This window comes from Pseudophryne corroboree, chromosome 2 (assembly GCF_028390025.1).
Source record: "Pseudophryne corroboree isolate aPseCor3 chromosome 2, aPseCor3.hap2, whole genome shotgun sequence".
NCBI classification, from domain to species: Eukaryota; Metazoa; Chordata; class Amphibia; order Anura; family Myobatrachidae; genus Pseudophryne; species Pseudophryne corroboree.
The window spans coordinates 1,034,882,097-1,034,909,415 of NC_086445.1; the positions used below are offsets into that span (position 1 = coordinate 1,034,882,097).

General features: G+C 43.6%; 1 protein-coding gene across 3 annotated transcripts in view; it reads left to right on the forward strand.

The window, feature by feature from the left end:
• LSAMP (limbic system associated membrane protein) overlaps positions 1 to 24,136 on the forward strand; it is a 1,024,508-nt gene extending 1,000,372 nt beyond the window's left edge. For all 3 annotated transcript variants that reach the window (XM_063956776.1, XM_063956777.1, XM_063956778.1), the window contains one exon: positions 11,534 to 24,136. In XM_063956776.1, coding sequence (XP_063812846.1) covers positions 11,534 to 11,631 — 98 coding nt within the window. In that variant the 3' untranslated portion in view covers positions 11,632 to 24,136. The remainder of the gene's footprint in view (positions 1 to 11,533) is intronic.
• Positions 24,137 to 27,319: the final 3,183 nt, after the last annotated feature.

Genomic DNA, 27,319 nt, shown 5'->3' on the forward strand with positions numbered 1-27,319 from the left:
CAGCGATACACAGGAACAGAGTTATACTCAGCGATACACAGGAACAGAGTTATTCTCAGCGATACACAGGAACAGAGTTATACTCAGCGATACACAGGAACAGAGTTATACTCAGCGATACACAGGAACAGAGTTATACTCAGCGATACACAGGAACAGAGTTATACTCAGCGATACACAGGAACAGAGTTATACTCAGCGATACACAGGAACAGAGTTATACTCAGCGATACACAGGAAACAGAGTTATACTCAGCGATACACAGGAACAGAGTTATACTCAGCGATACACAGGACAGAGTTATACTCAGCGATACACAGGAACAGAGTTATACTCAGCGATACACAGGAACAGAGTTATTCTCAGCGATACACAGGAACAGAGTTATAATCAGCGATACAGAGGAACAGAGTTATACTCAGCGATACACAGGAACAGAGTTATACTCAGCGATACACAGGAACAGAGTTATACTCAGCGATACACAGGAACAGAGTTATACTCAGCGATACACAGGAACAGAGTTATACTCAGCGATACACAGGAACAGAGTTATACTCAGCGATACACAGGAACAGAGTTATACTCAGCGATACACAGGAACAGAGTTATTCTCAGCGATACAGAGGAACAGAGTTATACTCAGCGATACACAGGAACAGAGTTATACTCAGCGATACACAGGAACAGAGTTATACTCAGCGATACAGAGGAACAGAGTTATACTCAGCGATACACAGGAACAGAGTTATACTCAGCGATACACAGGAACAGAGTTATACTCAGCGATACACAGGAACAGAGTTGTACTCAGCGATACACAGGAACAGAGTTATACTCAGCGATACACAGGAAACAGAGTTATTCTCAGCGATACAGAGGACAGAGTTATACTCAGCGATACACAGGAACAGAGTTATTCTCAGCGATACACAGGAACAGAGTTATACTCAGCGATACACAGGAACAGAGTTATTCTCAGCGATACACAGGAACAGAGTTATACTCAGCGATACAGAGAAACAGAGTTATACTCAGCGATACACAGGAACAGAGTTTATACTCAGCGATACACAGGAACAGAGTTATACTCAGCGATACACAGGAACAGAGTTATTCTCAGCGATACAGAGGGACAGAGTTATACTCAGCGATACACAGGAACAGAGTTATTCTCAGCGATACACAGGAACAGAGTTATACTCAGCGATACACAGGAACAGAGTTATTCTCAGCGATACACAGGAACAGAGTTATACTCAGCGATACAGAGAAACAGAGTTATACTCAGCGATACACAGGAACAGAGTTATACTCAGCGATACACAGGAACAGAGTTATACTCAGCGATACACAGGAACAGAGTTATACTCAGCGATACACAGGAACAGAGTTATACTCAGCGATACACAGGAACAGAGTTATACTCAGCGATACAGAGGAACAGAGTTATACTCAGCGATACACAGGAACAGAGTTATACTCAGCGATACACAGGAACAGAGTTATACTCAGCGATACACAGGAACAGAGTTATTCTCAGCGATACAGAGGAACAGAGTTATACTCAGCGATACAGAGAAACAGAGTTATACTCAGCAATACACAGGAACAGAGTTATTCTCAGCGATACAGAGGAACAGAGTTATACTCAGCGATACAGAGAAACAGAGTTATACTCAGCGATACACAGGAAACAGAGTTATACTCAGCGATACACAGGAACAGAGTTATACTCAGCGATACACAGGAACAGAGTTATACTCAGCGATTACACAGGAACAGAGTTATACTCAGCGATACACAGGAACAGAGTTTATACTCAGCGATACACAGGAACAGAGTTATACTCAGCGATACACAGGAAACAGAGTTTATACTCAGCGATACAGAGGAAACAGAGTTATACTCAGCGATACAGAGAAACAGAGTTATACTCAGCGATACACAGGAAACAGAGTTATACTCAGCGATACACAGGAACAGAGTTATACTCAGCGATACACAGGAACAGAGTTATACTCAGCGATACACAGGAACAGAGTTATACTCAGCGATACACAGGAACAGAGTTATACTCAGCGATACACAGGAAACAGAGTTATACTCAGCGATACACAGGAACAGAGTTTATACTCAGCGATACACAGGAACAGAGTTATACTCAGCGATACACAGGAAACAGAGTTATACTCAGCGATACACAGGAACAGAGTTTATACTCAGCGATACACAGGAAACAGAGTTATACTCAGCGATACACAGGAACAGAGTTATACTCAGCGATACACAGGAACAGAGTTATACTCAGCGATACACAGGAACAGAGTTATTCTCAGCGATACAGAGGAACAGAGTTATACTCAGCGATACACAGAAACAGAGTTATACTCAGCGATACAGAGGAACAGAGTTTATACTCAGCGATACACAGGAACAGAGTTATACTCAGCGATACACAGGAACAGAGTTATACTCAGCGATACACAGGAACAGAGTTATACTCAGCGATACACAGGAACAGAGTTATACTCAGCGATGCACAGGAACAGAGTTATTACTCAGTGATGCACAGGAAACAGAGTTATTCTCAGCGATACACAGGAACAGAGTTATACTCAGCGATACACAGGAACAGAGTTATACTCAGCGATACACAGGAACAGAGTTATACTCAGCGATACACAGGAACAGAGTTATACTCAGCGATACACAGGAACAGAGTTATACTCAGCGATACACAGGAACAGAGTTATACTCAGCGATACACAGGAACAGAGTTATACTCAGCGATACACAGGAACAGAGTTATACTCAGCGATACACAGGAACAGAGTTATACTCAGCGATACACAGGAACAGAGTTATACTCAGCGATACACAGGAACAGAGTTATACTTAGTGATACACAGGAACAGAGTTATACTCAGCGATACACAGGAACAGAGTTATACTTAGTGATACACAGGAACAGAGTTATACTCAGCGATACACAGGAACAGAGTTATACTCAGCGATACACAGGAACAGAGTTATACTCAGCGATACACAGGAACAGAGTTATACTCAGCGATACACAGGAACAGAGTTATACTCAGCGATACACAGGAACAGAGTTATACTCAGCGATACACAGGAACAGAGTTATACTCAGCGATACACAGGAACAGAGTTATACTCAGCGATACACAAGAACAGAGTTATACTCAGCGATACACAGGAACAGAGTTATACTCAGCGATACACAGGAACAGAGTTATACTCAGCGATACACAGGAACAGAGTTATACTCAGCGATACACAGGAACAGAGTTATACTCAGCGATACACAGGAACAGAGTTATACTCAGCGATACACAGGAACAGAGTTATACTCAGCGATACACAGGAACAGAGTTATACTCAGCGATACACAGGAACAGAGTTATACTCAGCGATACACAGGAACAGAGTTATACTCAGCGATACAGAGGAACAGAGTTATACTCAGCGATACACAGGAACAGAGTTATTCTCAGCGATACAGAGGGCAGCAATTATACCGTGACACTAGTAAGACAGCACGTCCAGCTCCTCTGTGGTGTCCAATAATCAATACACCCCCTCCCCTATCTACATGTAAATAAAGTCCCGCCATTCGATGGCTTATATTGATTAGATGGGCCTGATAAATAGGACCCCAGAGAGATAGACTGTCTATCTGTTTAACAGACTCCTTAGATCTCTGCATCTTAATGACTCCTGATGTGCGATGGGTCTAATTGTACCTGAGCCAAGACATAGGAGAGGGAGAGAGAGAGAGGAGAGAGAGAGGGGGGGAGGGGGAGATCAGTGAGGGGGAGATATAGATGAGAGAGAGGGGGGGGGGGGGGAGAGGGAGACAGAGAGAGAGGGTGGAGAGAAAGAGAAGAGAGGGAGAGAGAGAGAGGGTGGAGAGAAAGAGGAGAGGGAGAAAGGGGGAGAGAGAGAAGAGGGGGAGAGATAGATGAGAGGAGAGGGGGAGAGGAGGGGGAGAGAGACAGAGAGATTAGGGAGAGAGGGGAGGAGAGGGGGAGAGATAGATGAGAGAGACAGAGGTAGAGAAAGATGAGAGAGAGGGAGAGGAGAGAGGGGGAGAGAGACATACCCTCCAACTGTACCTTTTTAATAGGTACAGTACCTTTTTTTCATGGTCTGTACCGATTTTTGGCTCTCCAAACTTCCATTGAAAGTATAGGAAAAGGGACGTGGCCACGCCCCTTTTACCCGCGGCCACGCCCCTTTTTCGGGTTTGTACCGGGTTTTCAGTGTAAAATGTTGGAGGGTATGGAGAGAATGAGCGGGACATAGAGAAACATGCAAGGTATTTCTACCCATAAATGTGTACTGGACATTCTAGATCAGGGATTCTCAAACTCGGTCCTCAGGACCCCACACAGTGCGTGTTTTGCAGGCAACCCAGCAAGTGCACAGGTGTATTAATTACTCACTGACACATTTTAAAAGGTCCACAGGTGGAGCTAATTATTTCACTTGCAATTCAGTGAGGTGACCTGCAAAACATGTGTGGGGTCCTGAGGACCGAGTTTGAGAACCTGTGTTCTAGATAACTAAGAAACTCTGGCCCTCATTCCGAGTTGTTCGCTCGGTATTTTTCATCGCATCGCAGTGAAAATCCGCTTAGTACGCATGCGCAATGTTCGCACTGCGACTGCGCCAAGTAACTTTACTATGAAGAAAGTAATTTTACTCACGGCTTTTTCTTCGCTCCGGCGATCGTAATGTGATTGACAGGAAATGGGTGTTACTGGGCGGAAACACGGCGTTTCAGGGGCGTGTGGCTGAAAACGCTACCGTTTCCGGAAAAAACGCAGGAGTGGCCGGGGAAACGGTGGGAGTGCCTGGGCGAACGCTGGGTGTGTTTGTGACGTCAACCAGGAACGATAAGCACTGAAATGATCGCACAGGCAGAGTAAGTCTGGAGCTACTCAGAAACTGCTAAGTAGTTAGTAATCGCAATATTGCGAATACATCGGTCGCAATTTTAAGAAGCTAAGATTCACTCCCAGTAGGCGGCGGCTTAGCGTGTGTAACTCTGCTAAATTCGCCTTGCGACCGATCAACTCGGAATGAGGGCCTCTGGCAGTCCAAGCTGTTGTGGAGCTAGAAGTCCCATTACGTGCATTTAGACTCTGTAGGTCATTCTGGTGCTTTCTGTTCCACCGCTGTCAGATCCTTATCGGCCATCTTGTATGACATCACATTGCTGGTGTGATGTCACATTGCTGGTGTGATGTCATATCGCTAGGGAGAAGCTGTGTCTGTTAATTTTCTGGCAACCTGCAGGATGACACTTAGAGGCTGATTGCTGCTTTAGGCAACGTCTCCACGTTATCTCTCTCCAAGATCTGATAAATCTCACCCTATGTTTTTATATTCTACGTGTGTTTATTACCAGCACCAGAAACCACCAGTAAATTACCCTTTTCCCATGACCTCTGACAGACACACATTATATTGTTCGGAACATTTTATATACACAAATAAGTTAATAACATGAATTATATGATATCTTAGCATCTTCAGGTAGTTGTGTTCCTGCTGAGAATTCTGTACAGGACCGCTGATGCGTCGTTTAGGACAGGCAGTGAACACGCGTGATCTACTCCAGTGCTGGGAATCCTGTGTGTGTCAGTGTCGCCTCTTTGTGAGATAACTGCAGCACCTCTCATCAGAAGGATTTTATACCCCCGCAGTATCTATATCTGGTTTATACCCCCGCAGTATCTATATCTGGTTTATACCCCCCGCAGTATCTATATCTGGTTTATACCCCCGCAGTATCTATATCTGGTTTATACCCCCGCAGTATCTATATCTGGTTTATACACCCCCGCAGTATCTATATCTGGTTTATACCCCCGCAGTATCTATATCTGGTTTATACACCCCCGCAGTATCTATATCTGGTTTATTCCCCCGCAGTATCTATATCTGGTTTATACCCCCGCAGTATCTATATCTGGTTTATTCCCCCCGCAGTATCTATATCTGGTTTATACCCCCGCAGTATCTATATCTGGTTTATACCCCCGCAGTATCTATATCTGGTTTATTCCCCCGCAGTATCTATATCTGGTTTATACCCCCCGCAGTATCTATATCTGGTTTATACCCCCGCAGTATCTGTATCTGGTTTATACCCCCCGTAGTATCTATATCTGGTTTATACCCCAGCAGTATCTATATCTGGTTTATACCCCCGCAGTATCTATATCTGGTTTATTCCCCCGCAGTATCTATATCTGGTTTATACCCCCCGCAGTATCTATATCTGGATTATACTCCTCGCAGTATCTATATCTGGTTTATACCCCCCGCAGTATCTATATCTGGTTTATACACCCCGCAGTATCTATATCTGGTTTATACCCCCGCAGTATCTATATCTGGTTTATACCCCCGCAGTATCTATATCTGGTTTATACCCCCGCAGTATCTATATCTGGTTTATACCCCCGCAGTATCTATATCTGGTTTATACCCCCGCAGTATCTATATCTGGTTTATACCCCCGCAGTATCTATATCTGGTTTATACACCCCTGCAGTATCTATATCTGGTTTATACCCCCGCAGTATCTATATCTGGTTTATTCCCCCGCAGTATCTATATCTGGTTTATACCCCCCGCAGTATCTATATCTGGTTTATACACCCGCAGTATCTATATCTGGTTTATACCCCCCGTAGTATCTATATCTGGTTTATACCCCCCGCAGTATCTATATCTGGATTATACTCCTCGCAGTATCTATATCTGGTTTATACCCCCCGCAGTATCTATATCTGGTTTATACACCCCGCAGTATCTATATCTGGTTTATACCCCCGCAGTATCTATATCTGGTTTATACCCCCGCAGTATCTATATCTGGTTTATACCCCGCAGTATCTATATCTGGTTTATACCCCCGCAGTATCTATATCTGGTTTATACCCCCCGCAGTATCTATATCTGGTTTATACCCCCGCAGTATCTGTATCTGGTTTATACCCCCCGTAGTATCTATATCTGGTTTATACCCCCGCAGTATCTATATCTGGTTTATACCCCCCGTAGTATCTATATCTGGTTTATACCCCCCGCAGTATCTATATCTGGTTTATACCCCCCGCAGTATCTATATCTGGTTTATACTCCCCGCAGTATCTATATCTGGTTTATACCCCCCGCAGTATCTATATCTGGTTTATACCCCCCGCAGTATCTATATCTGGTTTATACCCCCCGCAGTATCTATATCTGGTTTATACCACCCGCAGTATCTATATCTTGTTTATACCCCCCCCCCCCCACAGTATCTATATCTTGGTTATACTCCCCGCAGTATCTTAATCTGGTTTATACCCCCCGCAGTATCTATATCTGGGTAATACTCCCCGCAGGTTCTATATATGGTTTATACCCCCCGCAGTATCTATATCTGGTTTATACTCCCCGCAGTATCTATATCTGGTTTATACCCCCGCCAGTATCTATATCTGGTTTATACCCCCGCAGTATCTATATCTGGTTTATACCCCCCGCAGTATCTATATCTGGTTTATACCCCCGCAGTATCTATATCTGGTTTATACACCCCCGCAGTATCTATATCTAGTTTATACCCCCCGCAGTATCTATATCTGGTTTATACCCCCCGCAGTATCTATATCTGGTTTATACACCCCCGCAGTATCTATATCTGGTTTATAACCCCCGCAGTATCTATATTTGGTTTATACACCCCGCAGTATCTATATCTGGTTTATACCCCAAGCAGTATCTATATCTGGTTTATACCCCCCGCAGTATCTATATCTAGTTTATACCCCCCGCAGTATCTATATCTGGTTTACACCCCCCCGCAGTATCTATATCTGGTTTATACCCCCCGCAGTATCTATATCTGGTTTATTTATACCCCCGCAGTATCTATATTTGGTTTATACACCCCGCAGTATCTATATCTGGTTTATACCCCCCGCAGTATCTATATTTGGTTTATACCCCCCGCAGTATCTATATCTGGTTTATACCCCCCGCAGTATCTATATCTGGTTTATACCCCCTGCAGTATCTATATCTGGTTTATACACCCCGCAGTATCTATATCTGGTTTATACCCCCCCGCAGTATCTATATCTGGTTTATACCCCCCCGCAGTATCTATATCTGGTTTATACCCCCCGCATTATCTATATCTGGTTTATACTCCCTGCAGTATCTATATCTGGTTTATAACCCCTGCAGTATCTGTATCTGGTTTATACCCCCCACAGTATCTATATCTGGTTTATAACCCCTGCAGTATCTGTATTTGGTTTATACCCCCCGCAGTATCTATATCTGGTTTATAACCCCTGCAGTATCTGTATCTGGTTTATACCCCCGCAGTATCTATATCTGGTTTATAACCCCTGCAGTATCTGTATCTGGTTTATACCCCCCGCAGTATCTATATCTGGTTTATACACCCCCGCAGTATCTATATCTGGTTTATACCCCCCGCAGTATCTATATCTGGTTTATACCCCCGCCGGTATCTATATCTGGTTTATACCCCCCGCAGTATCTATATCTGGTTTATACACCCCGCAGTATCTATATCTGATTTATAGCCCCCGCAGTATTTATATCTGGTTTATACCCCCCGCAGTATCTATATCTAGTTTATACACCCCGCAGTATCTATATCTGGTTTATACCCCCCGCAGTATCTATATCTGGTGTATACCCTCCCGCAGTATCTATATCTGGTTTATACCCCCCGCAGTATCTATAGTTGGGTTATACCCCCCGCAGTATCTATATCTGGTTTATACCCCCCCGCAGTATCTATAGCTGGTTTATATTCCCCGCAGTATCTATATCTGGTTTATACCCCCCCCCCCGCAGTATCTATAGCTGGTTTATATTTCCCGCAGTATCTATATCTGGTTTATACCCCCTGCAGTATCTACATCTGGTTTATACTCCCTTCAGTATCTACATCTGGTTTATACTCCCTGCAGTATCTATATCTGGTTTATACTCCCCGCAGTATCTATATCTGGTTTATACACCCCGCAGTATCTCTATCTGGTTTATACCCCCCCGCAGTATCTATATCTGGTTTATACCCCCGCAGTATCTACATCTGGTTTATACTCCCCGCAGTATCTATATCTGGTTTATACTCCCCGCAGTATCTATATCTGGTTTATACCCCCCGCAGTATCTATATCTGGTTTATACCCCCCGCAGTATCTATATCTGCATGCGCTAATTTAAGCGATTCCTTGTAAAAATTTCTGTAATAGCACAAGCTCAAGTGCACAATTCCCCAGCGTAAAATGTTGGCATATTTATAAAACCGGTGCAGCGCGCTGCACACAAAGTCAGCGGCTCTTCTTGAGAGTACTTTTTCCTGTCCTATAATACAGCTCTCATACATCATGAGTGCACCAGGAGCAGAGACTGAATTTAAGATAATTCATACAGTAGACATTAAATATCTCCAAAAATCAGAAGGTATTACTATGTGCTTCCAATCCTTATATTATAAGAACATAGCCAGCTTAAGGGGGGCGCATGACATGCCGTACCCCGGGCCCCCCTTTCTCATGGGGCCCCACAGCCAGAGCACACTGATATCACTAGCTTTCCCTCTTAAGCAGCAGCAGTACCAGCAGCCAGAATGCGAGCATGAGATTATGCGGTGTAGGCAGAGACACAGGCGTATCAGGTTTCACGAGGTACTGACCAAGCTTTCCGACCAGAGGAGAGATAGAAGGGTGGAGAGAGCTGTAAGTGACACAGGGACCCCAGCTTCCCCTCCTCCGCACCTGGGTGTCTGGGTCCTGTGTGACCTGCTATCTAATGAGGGTCTAGAGCAGGGATGGGGGAACCTTCGGACCTCCAGCTGTTCTTGAACTGCACATCCCAGCTTGCCCTGCAACAGTTTTGGCATGGCCAAATAGCAAAACTTTAGCAAGGCATGGTGGTATGTGTAGTTCAACAACAGCTGGAGGGCCGAAGGTTCCCCATCCCTAGTCTAGAGAGAGAGACACACACACAGTCCTCCCGAGTCCTGTCCCAGTGTGTAAGTAATACAGAGGCTGCTGCTATTCTTGCATGTGACAAGATAAATTAAAGATTTTATTTTTTCTATGTGTATTTAAAGGTTTTTTAAGTTGTCTTTGTTCTACTACAAGAACATTTTATAAAATTGTTGTCTTTAAATTAGGTGGAGCTATAAACAGTACTCAGGCATTATTAAACTATTACAGACGGAGCCGCGCTCATCTGAGGTGGCTCCATCGCAGGCGTGCACTCCCGGTGTGACTAGGTAATCCGTCCGCCTAGTCACTCCGGGAGTGCATGGAGACGCTCTCCCATTCTAGTGAATGGGGCACGTCTCCATCACGGTGCGCGTGCCCAGATGGGACGGAGACGCCTGAGTCCTAGGTGCGCCTAGGCGGGCGCGCCTAGGCACAGATGGAGCCACGCTATAGGTTACATCTAATATACACCATTGGTTTAAATTTAATATACACAATCCATACCTCACACCATGACCCATTGCAGGGGGTAAATTTACTAAGATGGGAGTTCTATTTAAGACGGGATGTTGCCCATAGCAACCAATCAGATTCTACTTCTCATTTATTTAGCACCTTCTAGAAGATAAAACCTGGAATCTGATTGGTTGCTATGGGCAACATCCCATCTTAAATAGAACTCCCATTTTAGTAAATTTGCCCCCGTACATCGTGTGGCGCTCCGAAATGGAGGCCCAGTCCGTCGCTGCCAGACGATGAGTTTAAGTCCTCAATGATACATGTTCTTGATCAGTCTCTTGGTGCTTTTGCTATTTATCCTGAGACCTGTACGTCTCAGACAATAATGGGAAGCCAGTGGGTTGGAAAGGTGTAGGAAATTGTTGAAGTTGTCCATTTGGAAAATGTTTGATCAAGTTATTCCTGTCAATTAGACAAGTTAGGGGCAGTACCCATAACTTGTCATCATTTGTTGAGTACGTTGTGTCATTTCCTCAGAAAGCACCATAAGGACCAGTGGAGGCTATAGAGGTGGGGCTGCAGCGAAGTCTAAAATTCAAGTAGGGGAGCCACACCAACGGCTAGTGGGTCCCTGCCGGCGATGTTTGGCAGCGTTTGGAGTGGCAGTTGGAATGGCTTCCCAATTTGTATTATGGACTGTGCTGCAGCCCCACCTCTGGAGCTGCCACTGATAATGACCTTCACGTGGATAAAGTAGGAGCTCATCTGTGGCTGCTTTCCTGCCTAGTGCAGCACGTGAGCGTTATGCAATTGCTTCCTGCAGCGATTACGCAGCTCGCAGATATCCGCAAGATCCGCATGCCTTTGGACTTTCACCTGCCTCAAAATCAGCCCCTTAACGAGCGCAGAAAACACAGCAAATTGGACTGCTGCGTAGAATGCACAGATATTAGGCAACTTGTGGTCATCACTCCCCCACTAACACTTTCTTTCTTTGGCTTTTTCCCAGGACCCGGGACGGTGATGGCAGACAACGGATCCGCTAGCTTGGCTGCTTCCCTCTGGCTAATGGTGATTTCCCTCTTCTGCCTAAGCTGCAAATGTTAATAAAATACATATATCCAAGAAAAAAAAAAGAAAATACAGAAAAAAGTAATATGGGAGAGGAGAGAGAGAGAATGAGAGAGAGACCGGACTGTTTCCTTCACAAGGTGTGTTGCGAAGCACAAGGAAAAATATACATTGGAGAAAAAAACAAAAACAAAAAAGAACAAAAAACAAAAACAAAAAATGAAGACCAGAAAATCTCTACGAGAAACCTAAACACCATGCCAGATGAAGGGACTGATTTCTGTGTAAAGAACCAATTAATGCTGAGAACATTGAATTGTTGTAAAAAAAAAATCTGTTTTTAATTTTCCTGTCCTTTTATTTTTTTCTTTCTTTCTTTTGTTGGTTTGATATTCTTTCCATGTAACCGTCTAACTCTGGTGTTCCAGCCTCTCTCTCGCTCATTCCCGATGGACTCTAAATGATAAGATTAACCCTGGTTTTCTGGTGTCTCTCGGCCTGTTGGCCGTAGGAACCATCTTGAGATCTTCCTACTGCAAACAGGTTTTTTAGCATCCACTCGACAATGTGGTCAGTAGATGGCACCATGGGAGGACACTCGTCTTACTCATACGACCTCACTACCTATAGAATGTGCTGGTAGCCATCTCATTGGGTCTTCAGATCTGTTTTGTAGACAATTAGGGTCTCGAGCTAATGACCCTGCAACGTACATGACACAGAATCATTATGAAGATAGGAAATATATATTAGTTTTGTAAATGAAATCATTCTTGAGGTCTTTCGCTAGACTGTGATGAATTTTGGTGTCTTCCATGTGACATCTACATTTGCCATAAGTTGAGTGAGAGGTAATTACTTCTTTAAGCCCTTTGCCTCTACATGCAAAATAAATGGCACAATATGTTACAATTTGTCCCCAGGAGCCTGCGATGTCACGTTGGGTTTAACGCCCAATGGTTTAACCCATTCCCTTTCTCTGTTTTAAAGACCGACTAGGATTTTTCTAGGTATGATCAATGTACACCAGCACACCCGCAAAAACAACAACAACAATAAATATAATTTAAAGGGGCAAAGGGTTTAAAAAAAAATTCTGGGCTCAAATCTTACAGGGACCGCTTTCCTTGCCTGCTTATCGTGTGTGCGTGTGTGAGTGCGTGCAACGCTTGCCGTAGGGACTAACACATATCAAAACAAACAGGGTTTCGTTCATAGAGAGTCAGTTGCTGCAATGTTAAATCCATTTTTTTTTTTGCATGATAGGGTGAAGAGCCTATAGGCGTTGGGAGAGCATCAGACTAATAGCCATAGGGTATAAGTTGTACAATAATCGCTCTCTATCCCACCAGAGTGCTTTATTAATGAACCATAAGTGTAGCCCTCACTGCAGATCAATGACAGCTTTGGACCCATGTGCCACAAGATCACATTTTGATGGGGAAAGAAAAATGCTTAAATATATAGATTTCAGGACTACGGACAGGTCCATGAGGTACAGATAACAAGTTGGTTTTACAGGGTTTGACGTTCAAAAATATTTTTCATACCTCATCGTATATATAACACCTGTAGTGTCCTACAAACAAAATATGAGTTTGCAGTTGGTTTGCTTTGCATTTTGGAACTGAGGTGATAATGTATTATATATATATGACATATTGAAACGTGTCTAATCAGACCGCAGTGCCGTATTGAGCGTGTATTTGGTTGGATTGGAGTATTTTGAAGGAATTCTTTGTCTGTTTACCTTGACTTTTCTGTCTCTATTCAGTTATAGACTATGGATGGATTTTTTGCCCCACAAAACCAATAAACAATCATATAACAATAAATAGAATAATTTCCTCAGTATTTGTCTCCCACCTGGTTAGCAAGAGAGATATAGCACTCACTGCTGATAATTATAATATATGAATAACCAACTCCTGTTTGGGAGATGTGATGTCTGGCGCATAGCACTGAAATAGCAACGTCAATGCTCTTTACCTGGTAGCTACACACAGAATGCGACAACCCAACGCTAAAAAAAGTCACACTTATATATACATATTATTTCACCTAAAGAAGAATTGTCATTTTTTATTTCCAAGACATCACTTAGGCTTCAAAGGTGCAGGTGCATGTTTTTTTGTACGTGCTTCTGACTTAATATGTCAATGGCTTGATTCACCGTGGAACGCTGCACTTTGTATTAGCTGGTAGAGCAATCTTTAGGTTAACAGTCACAGAGTTTTATTACCACACTCGATCCTAAGCACCAGTTACTGCCGGAACGTCACAAATTGGGCACACGCGTAGTATCTATATAGCCTGTTATCTTCACGGTGCATGGAGAAATATTTATTTGACTGCATAGGGGTGATCTTCGGAGTCATAAATATCTGCTGCGTTGTGGAACTATCATCCAATATAGTTACTGTCAGCTCTGTAATATGCTAGCCAGGAAACCCAGGCAGTGGTTGCACCATCTTTTGGATGCGGAGCCTTTATTAAAAGGACATTATATTGTTATTATATTATGCTTTTTAAATCGTTTTCTCTTCTGGCTGAGTGAAGTAACCGCTCCGCCAGGTCTGAGCAGTGCTGTGCGGAAACAGTTCTTTTTTGGTAAAGAAGTTTTGTACCATTTTCCAGATTAAATCTAGTCACAGGTTGCTGCGAGCACTTTAGAGCCTTTTGCCATAGTTGCATCTGAGGCTTTATGCTTTATGCCCTGGTATGCAAGTATGAGTCTGAATGTGCAAGTACTGAGACAGCCACTGTGAGCACCTGCAAACGCTGTAATACCACTTGGTGTCGCTCTCATCATCAAAACTTGCCACCTCCCGGTCACCGCCCAGGAACGTTCCGCACTTTTCCAGTAAATTCCTGAGACTGGGCATACACCTCTGTGTATATACAGTATACAGTGTGACGCATGTGCCGTTGGAGGTTTTAGGTTATTTCACATACACGCAGTAGCAAAACAATCGCTAAACTCTGTACAGAATGATCGATGCTTGTATAACACACAGAAGAGTTATGAAAATAATACAATATATAAGTAACCCTTTTTATGGGATATTGCACCCTCTACTGTTAATTATATGGATATTGCAAGTTACCAAGTAGCGATCATATAAAGACCACAAACCGAGCGCCTTTATACAGGTCAGAGTACGCTGACATTTATAGTAAGTGCAGTGTTATTCCTTATCCTACACCAGTTTTCCTAATGACTGTTTCTGCAATGACTTGAGAACTAACCGGTTATTACCAGTCACATCAGAACTCACCTTTATACAGATATTAAACATTAGCATCACTTATTATATACTGTCCTTTAATATAATGTTACAGTATATTATTTGTAAAACTGAGAGGGATAAACCTGGGGGCAATTTTGTTCTGTACATTATCTGGATAACATTGCTGTAATATTTGCCACTGTAACATTCATCCAGCACTGAGGGTTGGGGGTGTTATAGAGACTGCCAAATGTGTATTCTGAATATAATTTCTATATAATCTGATACATGAGTGATGCTTACTCTGCAGTAAATGGTATTGTTTAATTCTAAGACTAGTGATGTCATTGATTGCAATCATTCAGCGCTAGCATCAGGGCGGAGGATTGATCTGCACCAAACACACAAACCAAACAGGGGCCCGAGGTGGCACTTGTGCATCAAACCCACCCACTGGTCACTGGCCACTCATTGCCTTCTTTTGTGACATCCCCTAATGATATTCCAGGTGCTGAGGTCCAAGTAGAAGGTTCAGGGGGTGTCTCCTGCTTACTTGAACGAGTGCAGGGTATTTGTGTGCGGTCTGCTATGTACTATTGGGGGAAGTCGGGGAGAGGTTACTTAGGGGTGTCTCTTTAAACCATAAATCCTAGGGGGCATCAGCGACAAGATTATCACCTGAGGAGGATCAGCCAAGTTACAGTATATGCACCGTGCGGGCCTTCTGGTGGGAAAAAAAGATTTAACATTCAGTGTTGGTGCACATTTTGGACCTGATGACATTGTTGGTAAATAAGATGTTGTGTTGCAAGCTGTCACTAGACTAACAAGTCCATTACAGCTCATGGCTGAGATTATAGAGAGCATTGGTCACTGTAGGGAGTACTGATACAGGAGATACAGTATAAGTGGGAATAATAAGGGCCTTCGAGCCCTACAGTTAGACTCTTTTACAAAGCTGCCATAATTTACATTGAATTTACTACAGTATTGTTTATAAATCAAATAGATCTGGAATAAACCATTAAGTCAGGGGCAATTCACAGACATTTGGGTCTATTTACTAAGCCTTGGAGAGAGATAAAGCGGAGAGAGATAAAGTACCAGCCAACCAGCTCCTAACTGCCATATTACAGGCTGAATTTGAAAAATGACAGGAGCTGGTTGGTTGGTACTTTATCTCTCTCCAAGGCTTAGTAGTTTAGAAATCAATATTATATTATAAGTTTGGGGTGAGCGGACCGGGTTATGTGTATACAACAGATTACAGGGCCTGAGGACTCTGGGGCTATGAATTCTAGAGGAGCGTTGCAATATAGATCTATGGGACCTGTCATGGACTACCACACGAATGATGTGATATAGGAGTCGACAACCAGGGGGCTATGATTATTAGACTAGACTGAGGTTTTCGGCCTGATTCTGAGTGGCAAATTCAAGTGTGACCGCGTCTATAGATGTTTTGCATACTGCGCATGCATCACGGGCTGTATATGACAGGTCCAGAGTCGCCCACATCTGAACCGTTTCTCTGCAGCCGCATGTCTGAGTGCAACTAGGCGGAAACCAATGCAAATGCACGCAACAGGATCCGTTTTATGGGTGTGCCGGGGTGTTGTGTGGGTGCAGCAGAGACACCTATAATTCTGAGTGGTGCTTGTGCATTGTGGGCACCAAATTAGTCGCATCGCCTGCACCTACAGAAGCAAGGGTTAGGTGTAAGTGCCAATGATAATGATGACAGCTACTCTTGCGGATGGAAGAACGTGGCGATGCGATCGCCTAGGTACCCACGGCTCTGTACGTGCGCAGAGTCACAGTAGCATTCCCGCTCTCAGCTGGCATGTGGAATTGTGTTCCCATTAGGTGCGACCCACAATCCGTGGATGGACGGGACCCCGCAAGTAATGAGGGTTAGGGGGTGGCATGGAGCGGAGATTCTCGTCAGCAGGTTGTAGAGCTGGAACCATTTGTGATGACTTGTAACGGTTCATATCTTGGTCAGGTACATTTATAGATGTATAGAGATGTTGCAGTGTAATGAGGCCCCGGGAGTATAATACTGCAGTCAGCTTATGGCAGCGGCAGAGAACACGGAGTAGAAAACGTCTGGAGAACAAGGATACATTGTTTCCTGCTCTCAGGAACGGTTATAATCAAAGTGCCACATTGAATGGATAATAAGGACGTTGTACTGTAGGGGCGGGAGAGGGTTATATAAATCTAGGCTATAATTTGCGCTGCGTGGGTGAAATTTACAACCTTACTATATCCTCACACCATCACATGGCAGCGACGTCCTGTATACTGTATCATTACACCACAGCACAGAAGCAGACATGTATAGCGGTGTAATACGGAGTGATTTATGTGCACATATTGGAGACGCAGATGGTAAAAGACTATGGGGTCTATTTATCAATGATCGCATACTCAATGTCATCTGGGCGCGATATAAGTTGCCAGACTGGCATTGCAGCATGCGCTATCACGCCCGGATGTAACAATCTCCACCCGCAGCGACAGGATCTCCGAAAGCAGCCCGCCCCTGCGATGTGCTCAGAGTGGTTGCAGTATGAATGTGCATGGGGCCCATTGCCGGTAGAAGGTTACGGAGGGGCCCTCTGCCGGTTACTTTCGTGATCTGTAGCCCTTAGGCTACAATGGGTTAATGCCATCTTCAGATAGCATCAGCTTTGGGGGCCGAGCTCGAATTCTGGGGGTCATTCCGAGTTGTTCGCTCGTTGCCGATTTTCGCTATGCTGCGATTTGTTGCAAACTGCGCATGCGCAAGGCACGTAGGGCGCATGCGCTTAGTTATTTAACTAAAAACTTAGCAGATTTGCTGTGGATTCTGCGGCGCATTTCAGTCGCACTGCTGTTCGTTAAATGATTGACAGGAAAGGGGCGTTTCTGAGTGGTAACTCAGCGTTTTCCCGGCGTTTGCAAAAAAATGCAGGCGTGTCAGGGAAAAACGCGGGAGTGGCTGGAGAAACTGGGGAGTGGCTGGCCGAACGCAGGGCGTGTTTGTGACGTCAAACCAGGAACTAAACGGACTGAGCTGATCGCAATCTGTGAGTAGGTCTGGAGCTACTCAGAAACTGCAGGGAATTATTTAGTAGCAGTTCTGCTAATCTTTCGTTCGCTATTCTGCTAAACTAAGATACACTCCCAGAGGGCGGCGGCCTAGCGTGTGCAATGCTGCTAAAAGCAGCTAGCGAGCGAACAACTCAGAATGAGGGCCAATGTTCCCTGATAAATCTCCTCAGAGACAGCTATGGGGCTGAGGCGGCTGTCCGAAATGCACGGATCGCAGCAGATATCGGACACGTCTGCTGCTCTCCCTACTTCGTATGTGGGGGTGACGCCTCCTGAAAATGACTGTTTTCTAGGAATACATAATGATAAATGGGCCGCTATGACGCTGCACTGTCGATCTGTCCCATCTGTAATCAGTGGTTCCTATCTGTAATCACTCAGTCGCTGGTTCCCATCTGTAATCTGTGTCATTGCTACACGTGCCTTATATATATAGAGAGAGAGAGAAATGAGCAAATGTTCCGCGTCATATTCAACTCAATCCACATTTGGCCGGAAATATTTGCACAGGATTTGGCCTTCAGTGGTACCAGCCCACCTCCAGCCGCACCACCCAGCAGCCGTAACCCCAGCTGCATACTGTACGTATATATTCTGCCTGTACTGTACACTGTAAACGCCTTATAATTCCCTATGAATTCAACAATACCAGAAAAAAACAGCTGGCGCAGTTTGGTGAGACACTTGCGGAACATGAAGAGTGTAGAACCGCATTACCAGAATTCGGGGACTCTTGTAATGTCCCGTTCCGCTGATTGGCATGAAGTACATGTTTATCTACATGTGGGCTTGGCTTGTTTGAATGGGAGAGGACACGTGACTCTGTATCCTGTATATAACTAAAGATTCATTGGCAGATACAGAATATCACGCTATGGCTGATTACTTGCACCGAGTAACTTACAGACGTCTTAGTATCACCTTTGTAAAGTCATTTGCTACTCTACATGGATTTATAAGGAAAACAGAAACTAGTAGCAGCAATGGATTATGGGAAAATGAGCGTTGACAATTCTTATTATTGCTCAGATGTCCTCTAAGATTTCTCTTTAGACCTAAAGTCTCCTGACCCTCAAATAAGACTTTTGTAGCCCCAGACTGCTGTTTCCCATAGAAACTCATCAAGTTCTTCCATTATCACCGCAGGGTTTCGCAAATTAAAGCTAATATTACATTTACCATACCTCCCGCGCGTGGGACAGCTGGAATCGGGACTGTTGCATAGTTGCCTACTCTCCCGGAATGGCCGGGAGGCTCCCGAAAATCGGGTGACCCTCCCGGCCCCCTGGAAGAGCAGGTAAGTCTTCCGATTTCAGGGGTCCCCTCGGTCCGGGGCAGGCGATGACGCGATTCTTGTTGAATTGCATCATCATAGCCACGCCCCCTGCTGTATAATGCCGGTAATAGCGGCATTACACAGCGGGGGGCGTGGCTTACATGATGCGATCCCGCAGCCATGCCCCCGTCCAGCCTCTGGCCCGACCCCCTCTGCACGTTACGTCACTGCCCCCCCCCCCCCCCCCCCCCTGTTGAGCCGACCTGGCTGCTCTAACCCCGGAGATAGCAGCCGAAAAGTCGGCAAGTATGGACTGTTGGGAGGTATGCATTTACTGCAGTGGGCTAGATATTGCACGGCTACAAGACATCCCAAAGGAGTGTAAAAAACAGGAAATGTGAGACTTTAATGGCTAGTAATCTGCACTGTTTACCCAGATGCCAACCAATTGTACAAGATAGGAAGGAAGAAAGGGGAGTGGTCATGGTTGTCGAAGGACGGCCCACCTGTGGTCAGTGAACTACAAGATGGTCTGTAGAAACTGCCATTCTGCATTTATCTAACACAATCTACAGTATGCATCATATATAGAGAGAGGGTTAATAGTAGGACTGTGTGGGGTGAACAGGAGACAGCTGGGTGATTTGTCTCTCTAAATACTCAATGACATTAAAAAAAAAAAGAAAAGCAATTTTGCTTACTAATAGTCCTCAGCAACCAGAAAATCATTCTTCCCGTCCCATCCCATCTTATGGCTGTAATTTATTATTTCAGTGTATCTGCGGTTCCCACACTTTATGAATTGAATGAATCAATAGTAATGGAACCACTACGACCGTATTACAGCCAGAAGAGCTGCTGAGGTGTAATTGGATTTCTCATAGGTTGCAAAACATTATCTTTTATGGAAACTGCATTATAATTGTTCTGCGCAGACTGGATGAGTGTTCTGCCTCGCACGGCCCCGTCTCACGCTGCGATTCCACCTCTGCAGTGTGAGTCACATGCACCCCCAGACGGTAACTCATATATGCACCAGCCAATCAGCTCCTAACTGCCATGTTACAGACTGTTTGAAAAATGACAGTTAGGAGCTGATTGACTGGTGCAATTTATCACTCACAGTGAAATGTATCACTCATTGATAAATAAGGGCATAAATATAGCGCAGTCGCCATCATCAACTCTCCAAATTGCGTCAAGTTTTTCTCTTTTAGAGTAGACTTTACGGAATTGCTGCTGTATATCGAGAGCATTTGAAAATAGTGAGAATATATTATATTTATATCACCCAGGCCAATAAGAAACTATATTTTATAGGTGGTAATGATTTATCGATTTTTGACATCTTCAAAATACTGTATCACTTTGCAAGTATAAAAAACAACAAGCAGTACATCAATAATAATAATAATAATAATAATAATAAGAAGAAGATAAATATATACAGGAGCAACCGTTGGAGCAGAGTTTATTGCAGCAAGTGCTATTGTTTAGCCCGGAATATGTTTGCCTATTTGATTATCTCCGGCTATAACCAGAGACCAGTCACAAAATTCCCAGCGTGATCCTTATTCGCGATCCACCATTCATTGCAGCATATTCTGCTCCATCTGCGCTTGTATATGGAAGCTTCACCAGTGTTACTGACAGGTAATTTGCTTTGAAGATTAATTAACAAAAAACATGATGTTGGATGTTCTATAAGGCGCTGGGTCAGATTCTATGGGGAATAAATGGAGAGTTACAGATATTATACAAGTATAATGATAATGGGACTACACGTGGGCACATTGATCACCTAACCCTGGCGATCAGATCTGAACTGCGCATGCGTATGCACCGCTTTGCGCCGGGATGGTGCGAAAATTCCGAACGCACGGGCGATCGCAAGGTGACTGACAGGAAGAGGCCGTTTGTTGGTGGCAACTGACCGTTTTCCAGGAGTGTCTATAAAAACGCAGGCGTGCTCAGGCGTTTTCAGGGAGGGTGTCTGACGTCAGCTCCGGCCCCGATCAGCAGGAAACAATCGCGGCGGCTGAGTAAGTCCTGGGCTGCGCAGAGACTGCACTGATTTTTGTGCAGCTCTGCTAACGAAGCGATCACACCCCTGCACAACGATTTCACCCTCCCCCTGTGGGCGGCGACTATCTGATCGCAGGGCAGCAAAAAACGCACCCTAGCGATCATATCTGAATGACCCCCTCAGTCCCAAAATCACCTATTAGGGCACAACATGATATTCTACTGCTCAAAAAGAAGCACCGGCTGCAGTGTTTGTACGAGTGCTGCACCAAATCCCCCCCATATAATTTCCTGCTGTGCTTATTTTTTCTATGTCCCCTATAAACCGACCACGTCCTCCCTGTATCATGTGCTCTATAATGGAATATTACTCAGCCCTGTACAGCGATTCACCTGTAGATATAAAAGCCATTTGTTCTTCAGTAGATGATGAAATATTGTAGAAGCCCCAGACAGGGAAAGCCACTCCATAGGGAGACCGCAGTGTGTCTGTTAATCAATATTCAATAATCACCTGACCTGATATTATTTTTAGAACTTGTTTCATATAATGATGGTGCTAAACATGGAACACATACTGGTTTCTATTCGCTGTCGTTGTGTCTCGTTCACATTATGCAAAATGCTTGAACGTTAGTGTAACCTATGATTGTGTGTGTGCGTGTCGCACAATTCCAGATAGCAGACAACAATGATGTATTAAACCAACCCAGAAGATCGTCTTGTCAAATTACTTTTTTGTAAAGGTCTGTTTTTTGCCCACTGAAATCTTATATGGAACAGGGCCGTTCTCTAAAAGCGGCACAAAAATTTAGAAATTTCTATATATACAGTATATGTGTGTGTGTGTGTGTGTGTGTGTGTGTGTGTGAGAGAGAGTGTGTGCAAAAATACACAGGCAATGTGTCAGAAGACTCTGACACTTGGCCGTATGCTGAGCTCTCTCGACCTCTCTTTCCTCTGTCTTTGGTCACGGCCAACCCAACAGGAAGAGCATCAGAACTTTCGATGGGCACCAGATTAATCAGCGTATTTTGTTAACTGAAAAACAAAAAATGTAAAAAAAAATTCTTAACATAAAATCACTTTAATGTACAAATAATAAAATCCTATCACTACTATATACCCCCAGCAACAACTACCGTGGCTATCTGAATGTATATAGTACTTTCCAGACTTACGAATGCTTGCGCTATGTTTGAATGATTTTCCACGCAACAACGTGTAAGACGCAAAAAAAAACAAAAAAACAGGTCACCCCATTGCTCCGGGGAGAAGGAGAGAATCACATAATTCTATAAGAAATATTAAATCACTACAAACTGATGACAGAATTGAGGAGTGAGGCATGCTATACCTCATACCTCAGTTATGTCACTCACTTCTATTGGAGAGTTGGGCTAAATATTGTTTGAGCCCCTCCCAAAAAATTGCTACTTGTGTTGTATGTAAGCCATGGGTCCACTTTAAAGGAGTTGTTCTGCTGCTTTGAAAAATGTGTGGAAGGGCTGTCCCAATGGATTATTACAATGCTGTCAGGTCTGAAAAAAATCTATATATTCAGTCACAGATTAAGCCACATTGTTTTGGCAATTAAACATCTAGTGTTGGCTAAATGCGTTACACAACAAAGTCAACAGTGACACCTGCAGGCTGCATGGTGGTACTGCACTTTTAAAAAGCTAAAAAATACTTTTGAGGAGAAAAATATAAAAACTTATTGAAATGTTGTTTCTAGGACATTTTTCTCTGTGTAAATATAGTCACAGGCTCATGGGGTGATACTATACCTTTTAGGACAGTACAATGATAACAGAGTGGACCTGAGTGTGATAACCAGTATTGCCTGATGCATTGTGTTACGTTTTCATCGTCCGGCTGTTTGGGAGTGAGTGTGTTGCAGTGGATTTTTCTGGTTTTCTTTATAGTGTTAGGGAACACGACCTTCAGTGCATAAAAGTACATGAATGTGAGTTTGAAAATATGTAGCCGTTTGGCGTTGCCGACCAACGTTATCTTTAAATATACAATTTAGCAACTCGTTGCCCACAGTAAGGTTTTCTGGGCGAAATTTACAGACATGAGAGATACAACTGCATTTTCCTTAGAATAAACACATTTCACGCAACATTTACTGTCATATTGACAAACACTGGTGTTACCGTAGTAGCCATCAAAATGCAGAATTTGACCCTAGGGGGGTATTTATCAAAGCTTGGAGAGAGATAAAATTGTGAGAGATAATGCTCCAGCCAATCAGCTTCTACCTTACGTTTTACAGACTGATTAGAAAATGACAGTTAAGAGCTGATTGGTTGGTACTTTATGTCTCACAATTGTATCTCTCTCCAAGCTTTGATAAATACCCTCCTTATTAGTGTTTACCTGTCACCTGGACACAGTGAAGGCGGCCATTTTGTGCTCTGAACCAGTATACATCTGCATGCAAACTCAGAGCTAGTGACACAAAATGGCTACCTAGGTGGGAAGACGGTTCAATGTAACCTTATTTTGTGCATATGTCTTTTGTTTACAAGATTAATGTGGGATCCAACTTCTCATCTGACACACTCACAGACACCCACAAAAATACTCATTATTGTGTCATTAAAATTTAGGGTTTTCAAAAGATTGTTTATTTATTTTGGATGCCATGTCTGTAAATTGCCCACATGCCACCCTGTATCCCCCCCCTATACCCCCCTTATTGTTCTTACCGGCTTCAGTTTGGGCAGCACATGAGGGGCAAGTGACACCCCCAGAAGAGGTGGATGTCTTAACCCTACAATGGATATTTCTACTACTGTCGTCATTTTAGTACTGTGTATATAATTTGATGCTACCCACCGGGGCTTTCAGCATATAGTGTGTATTGTATGCCGAGACATTAAAACAATATAATCCTCACCAACACCGTGGCATGTCGAGTTCTTTCCAGGAAGCCCCAAACAAGAGCTTTGTCTTCATTGTGTCACTGTTGGGAGATGCACAAAACATTATTACTGTATATGGGCAATCATTGTGCGTCTTCCATCATAATTACATTTTTATTGCCCATTTTAGCAATCATTTCATATGGTCAACTTCATGTAATTGCTAAACAATGGTGGTCAATTAATCAAAGTACCCCCTAATAAATTCATATAATAAAATTGCGCCTATAAGATAATTATTGAGGTCTTTTTTCCATCTTATTTAATATATAAAAGCCCATGTAATAAAATGTATTGTGCCTCCTTATCTTCTGTTTGCAAAACCACTGTTTGATAATGGTGGAGGTTTCTATTTTTTACAGTATGTGTGAAAAATTAGGATGACGATTTCTGGAGTGTGGTTCTGAAAAATTGTGGGTTTTTGTAGTAAACCTGGTGGGATCAAGACCACCAGAAAAGAAACCACCAGAAAACAATCCATATTAATCGGAAACACTATATGGCTTGCTTCTACCCAAGCAACCAGCTTACACGCAAACATGGAAATGGCCTCAACTCAATGATCAAGGTTATTTATCTCGCGGGCAACTGAAACCATTCACCAAGGCGATGTGTCCTCAACACAGAGAAGATGCTCCTCAGGCACAGACTTGAACCATCCTATACCCCAGCCGTAATGTCACTGAAACATAGTGGCATATAGGTGTATTGGTACCCCGCAACCTCACAGATGACATTACCAAAGACCCATGTCCGGTCTAATGAATGGAACTAAAGCCGACACAGTAACAGGTCACATCAGAAGACTTCTTAGCCAAAGAACTTGGAGTGACTTAAATACTAACCAACTAAGACTTAGGCAATATAGGGCAATAACTGGGGGAGCCTCCCCCTCTACCAGTACTGATCTGAGAGGAAGGAGGTAGAAGCATAGACCTAGACCCAACAAACATATACAATCCCCTCACCCACCTCAAAATGGCCTTCCAACGCCCACCATAATAAAGGTTGATGGGGCATTGGCCATGGACACTTTATGGCATTCCAGACTGTCCACATTCAAACCCACCCTTGCCAACATGACCTGGGTAAAAGTTAGTGGTGACCTTGGGGAAACACTATCATTTATTGGTGGCACTCAAGGATTGGCGAATTCACTGACATACAAGGCTTAAAGGGATTCTGTGAATACAAATGTGATCCATATGGCAGAGCAAAATTTTATTCTGCAGTCATTTTAATCCATAACTGCCAGGGCTCATCCACCAATGACTAACAACACCCCCAAAGGGTCACCTACTCTCTGCGTTATACACATTGAGATTGAGCGTAATGTGGACCCCCAGATTCTTCAGTAAATGTCATTATTTTCAGACTGTTAATGGAGACATGTCGGAGCAAAGGATGCAACTACTGTTATTTTACCAACAACGTCAGCAGAGAATGGGTTTGGGAGATATCCTGCTAACGAGCAAAGATCTTAATGCAACAAAGTGGTGAAACAGTCATCACACCTTCATGATAAACATCACGATTCTCAGCACGACAGGGACGTAAATAATATATAGCTTAAAAATAGGGAAATGGCTGAGAGACAAAGTGTGCACAAACCGTCTTTTATTCTTTTTAAGTCAAAGACGTGAAGATTCCTAAAGTACTAATTAGCTACTGGAAAGTCTATTAAATGATGGCTGTTGTAATTGCTTCATCAGCAACTTCAACTGTGCGCTATATTGTCTAACTGTTTGTGTGTGTGAGTAGGCGTCAGGCACGTCGCCCACTGACGGTAACAAAAATGCTTCTTTTATTGTTATCTTTTTAAACGTATAGTAGTAACCACATGTGAACAGGATGAAACCCAGTGGTTCAATGACCCTGTAGCTACTTACACAGGCACACGCGGTCATGGTCAGATACTATCTGCCACGCGGTCATGGTCAGATACTATCTGCGCTATCATGCGTCTTCACAGCAAGCATGCTCCATCGACTACTGCAATAGGGGCCTAATTCAGACCTAATCTGTTAGCAGCTGGACAAAACCATGTGCACTACAGGTGGGGCAGATGTAACATGTGCAGAGAGAGTTAGATTTGGGTGGGGTGTGTTTAAACTGAAATCTAAATTGCAGTGTAAAAATAAAGCAGCCAGTATTTACCCTGCACAGAAACAAAATAACCCACCCAAATCTAACTCTCTCTGCACATGTTACATCTGCCACACCTGCAGTCCACATGGGCCCTCATTCCGAGTTGATTGCTCGCTGACGTTTTTTGCAGCACAGCGATCATGTTACTACTGCGCATGGGTATGCACCGCAATGCACACGCGCGTAGTACGGGTACAAACAGCATCGTTGCTGTGCAATGCTTCTAGCGACGAATCCATTTGCACAACCAATCGCAAAGAGATTGACAGGAAGAAGGCGTTTTCTGGGAGTGGTAAGGAAAACGCAGGCGTGTCCAGGCGTTTGCAGGGCGGGTGTCTGACGTCAATTCCGGGACCGGACAAGATGAAGTGATCGCAGTGGATGAGTAAGTACTGAGCTACTCAGAAACTGCAAAAAACTTTTTCGTCCCGCTCGGCTGCACATGCGATCGCACACTTACAAAGCGAAAATACACTCCCCCATGGGCAGCGACTATACGTTTGAACGGCTGCAGAAAGTAGCTAGCGAGCGATCAACTCAGAATGAGGACCCTGGTTTTGTTTGTTAGCTAACAAATTTGCTGCTACGATCAGATTGGAATTAGGCCCTAGGTCATGAAGTGTCTCTGTTGTGCTTTTAATAACAATAGATAACCCGTCTTAAAGTCTTTTTACTGATATATATATATTTTTGAAGGTCATGGATCTATTATCTGCAGAACTGTTACCCGGGAAGTTTCAAAAACCAGAAATAATAAAGATAAATGGCTGCTTTTGACTATGTCGTGCAATAGGCATGACATAATATAACAATTACAGTATGCAAACAAATGACATTACACTATGACAGAGGATCTAGCTCATTGAGCTTACACCTAATAGACAGGGCTACGTGTTCCTACATAGTGAGCTGCTAATTCTAACTGCAGTACTGTATATGAAGATAGTTTTTTAGTTTAAACCATTGCAGCTAAAAAGGCCTATATAGTATGCGGCTGCACAAACAATCCCATG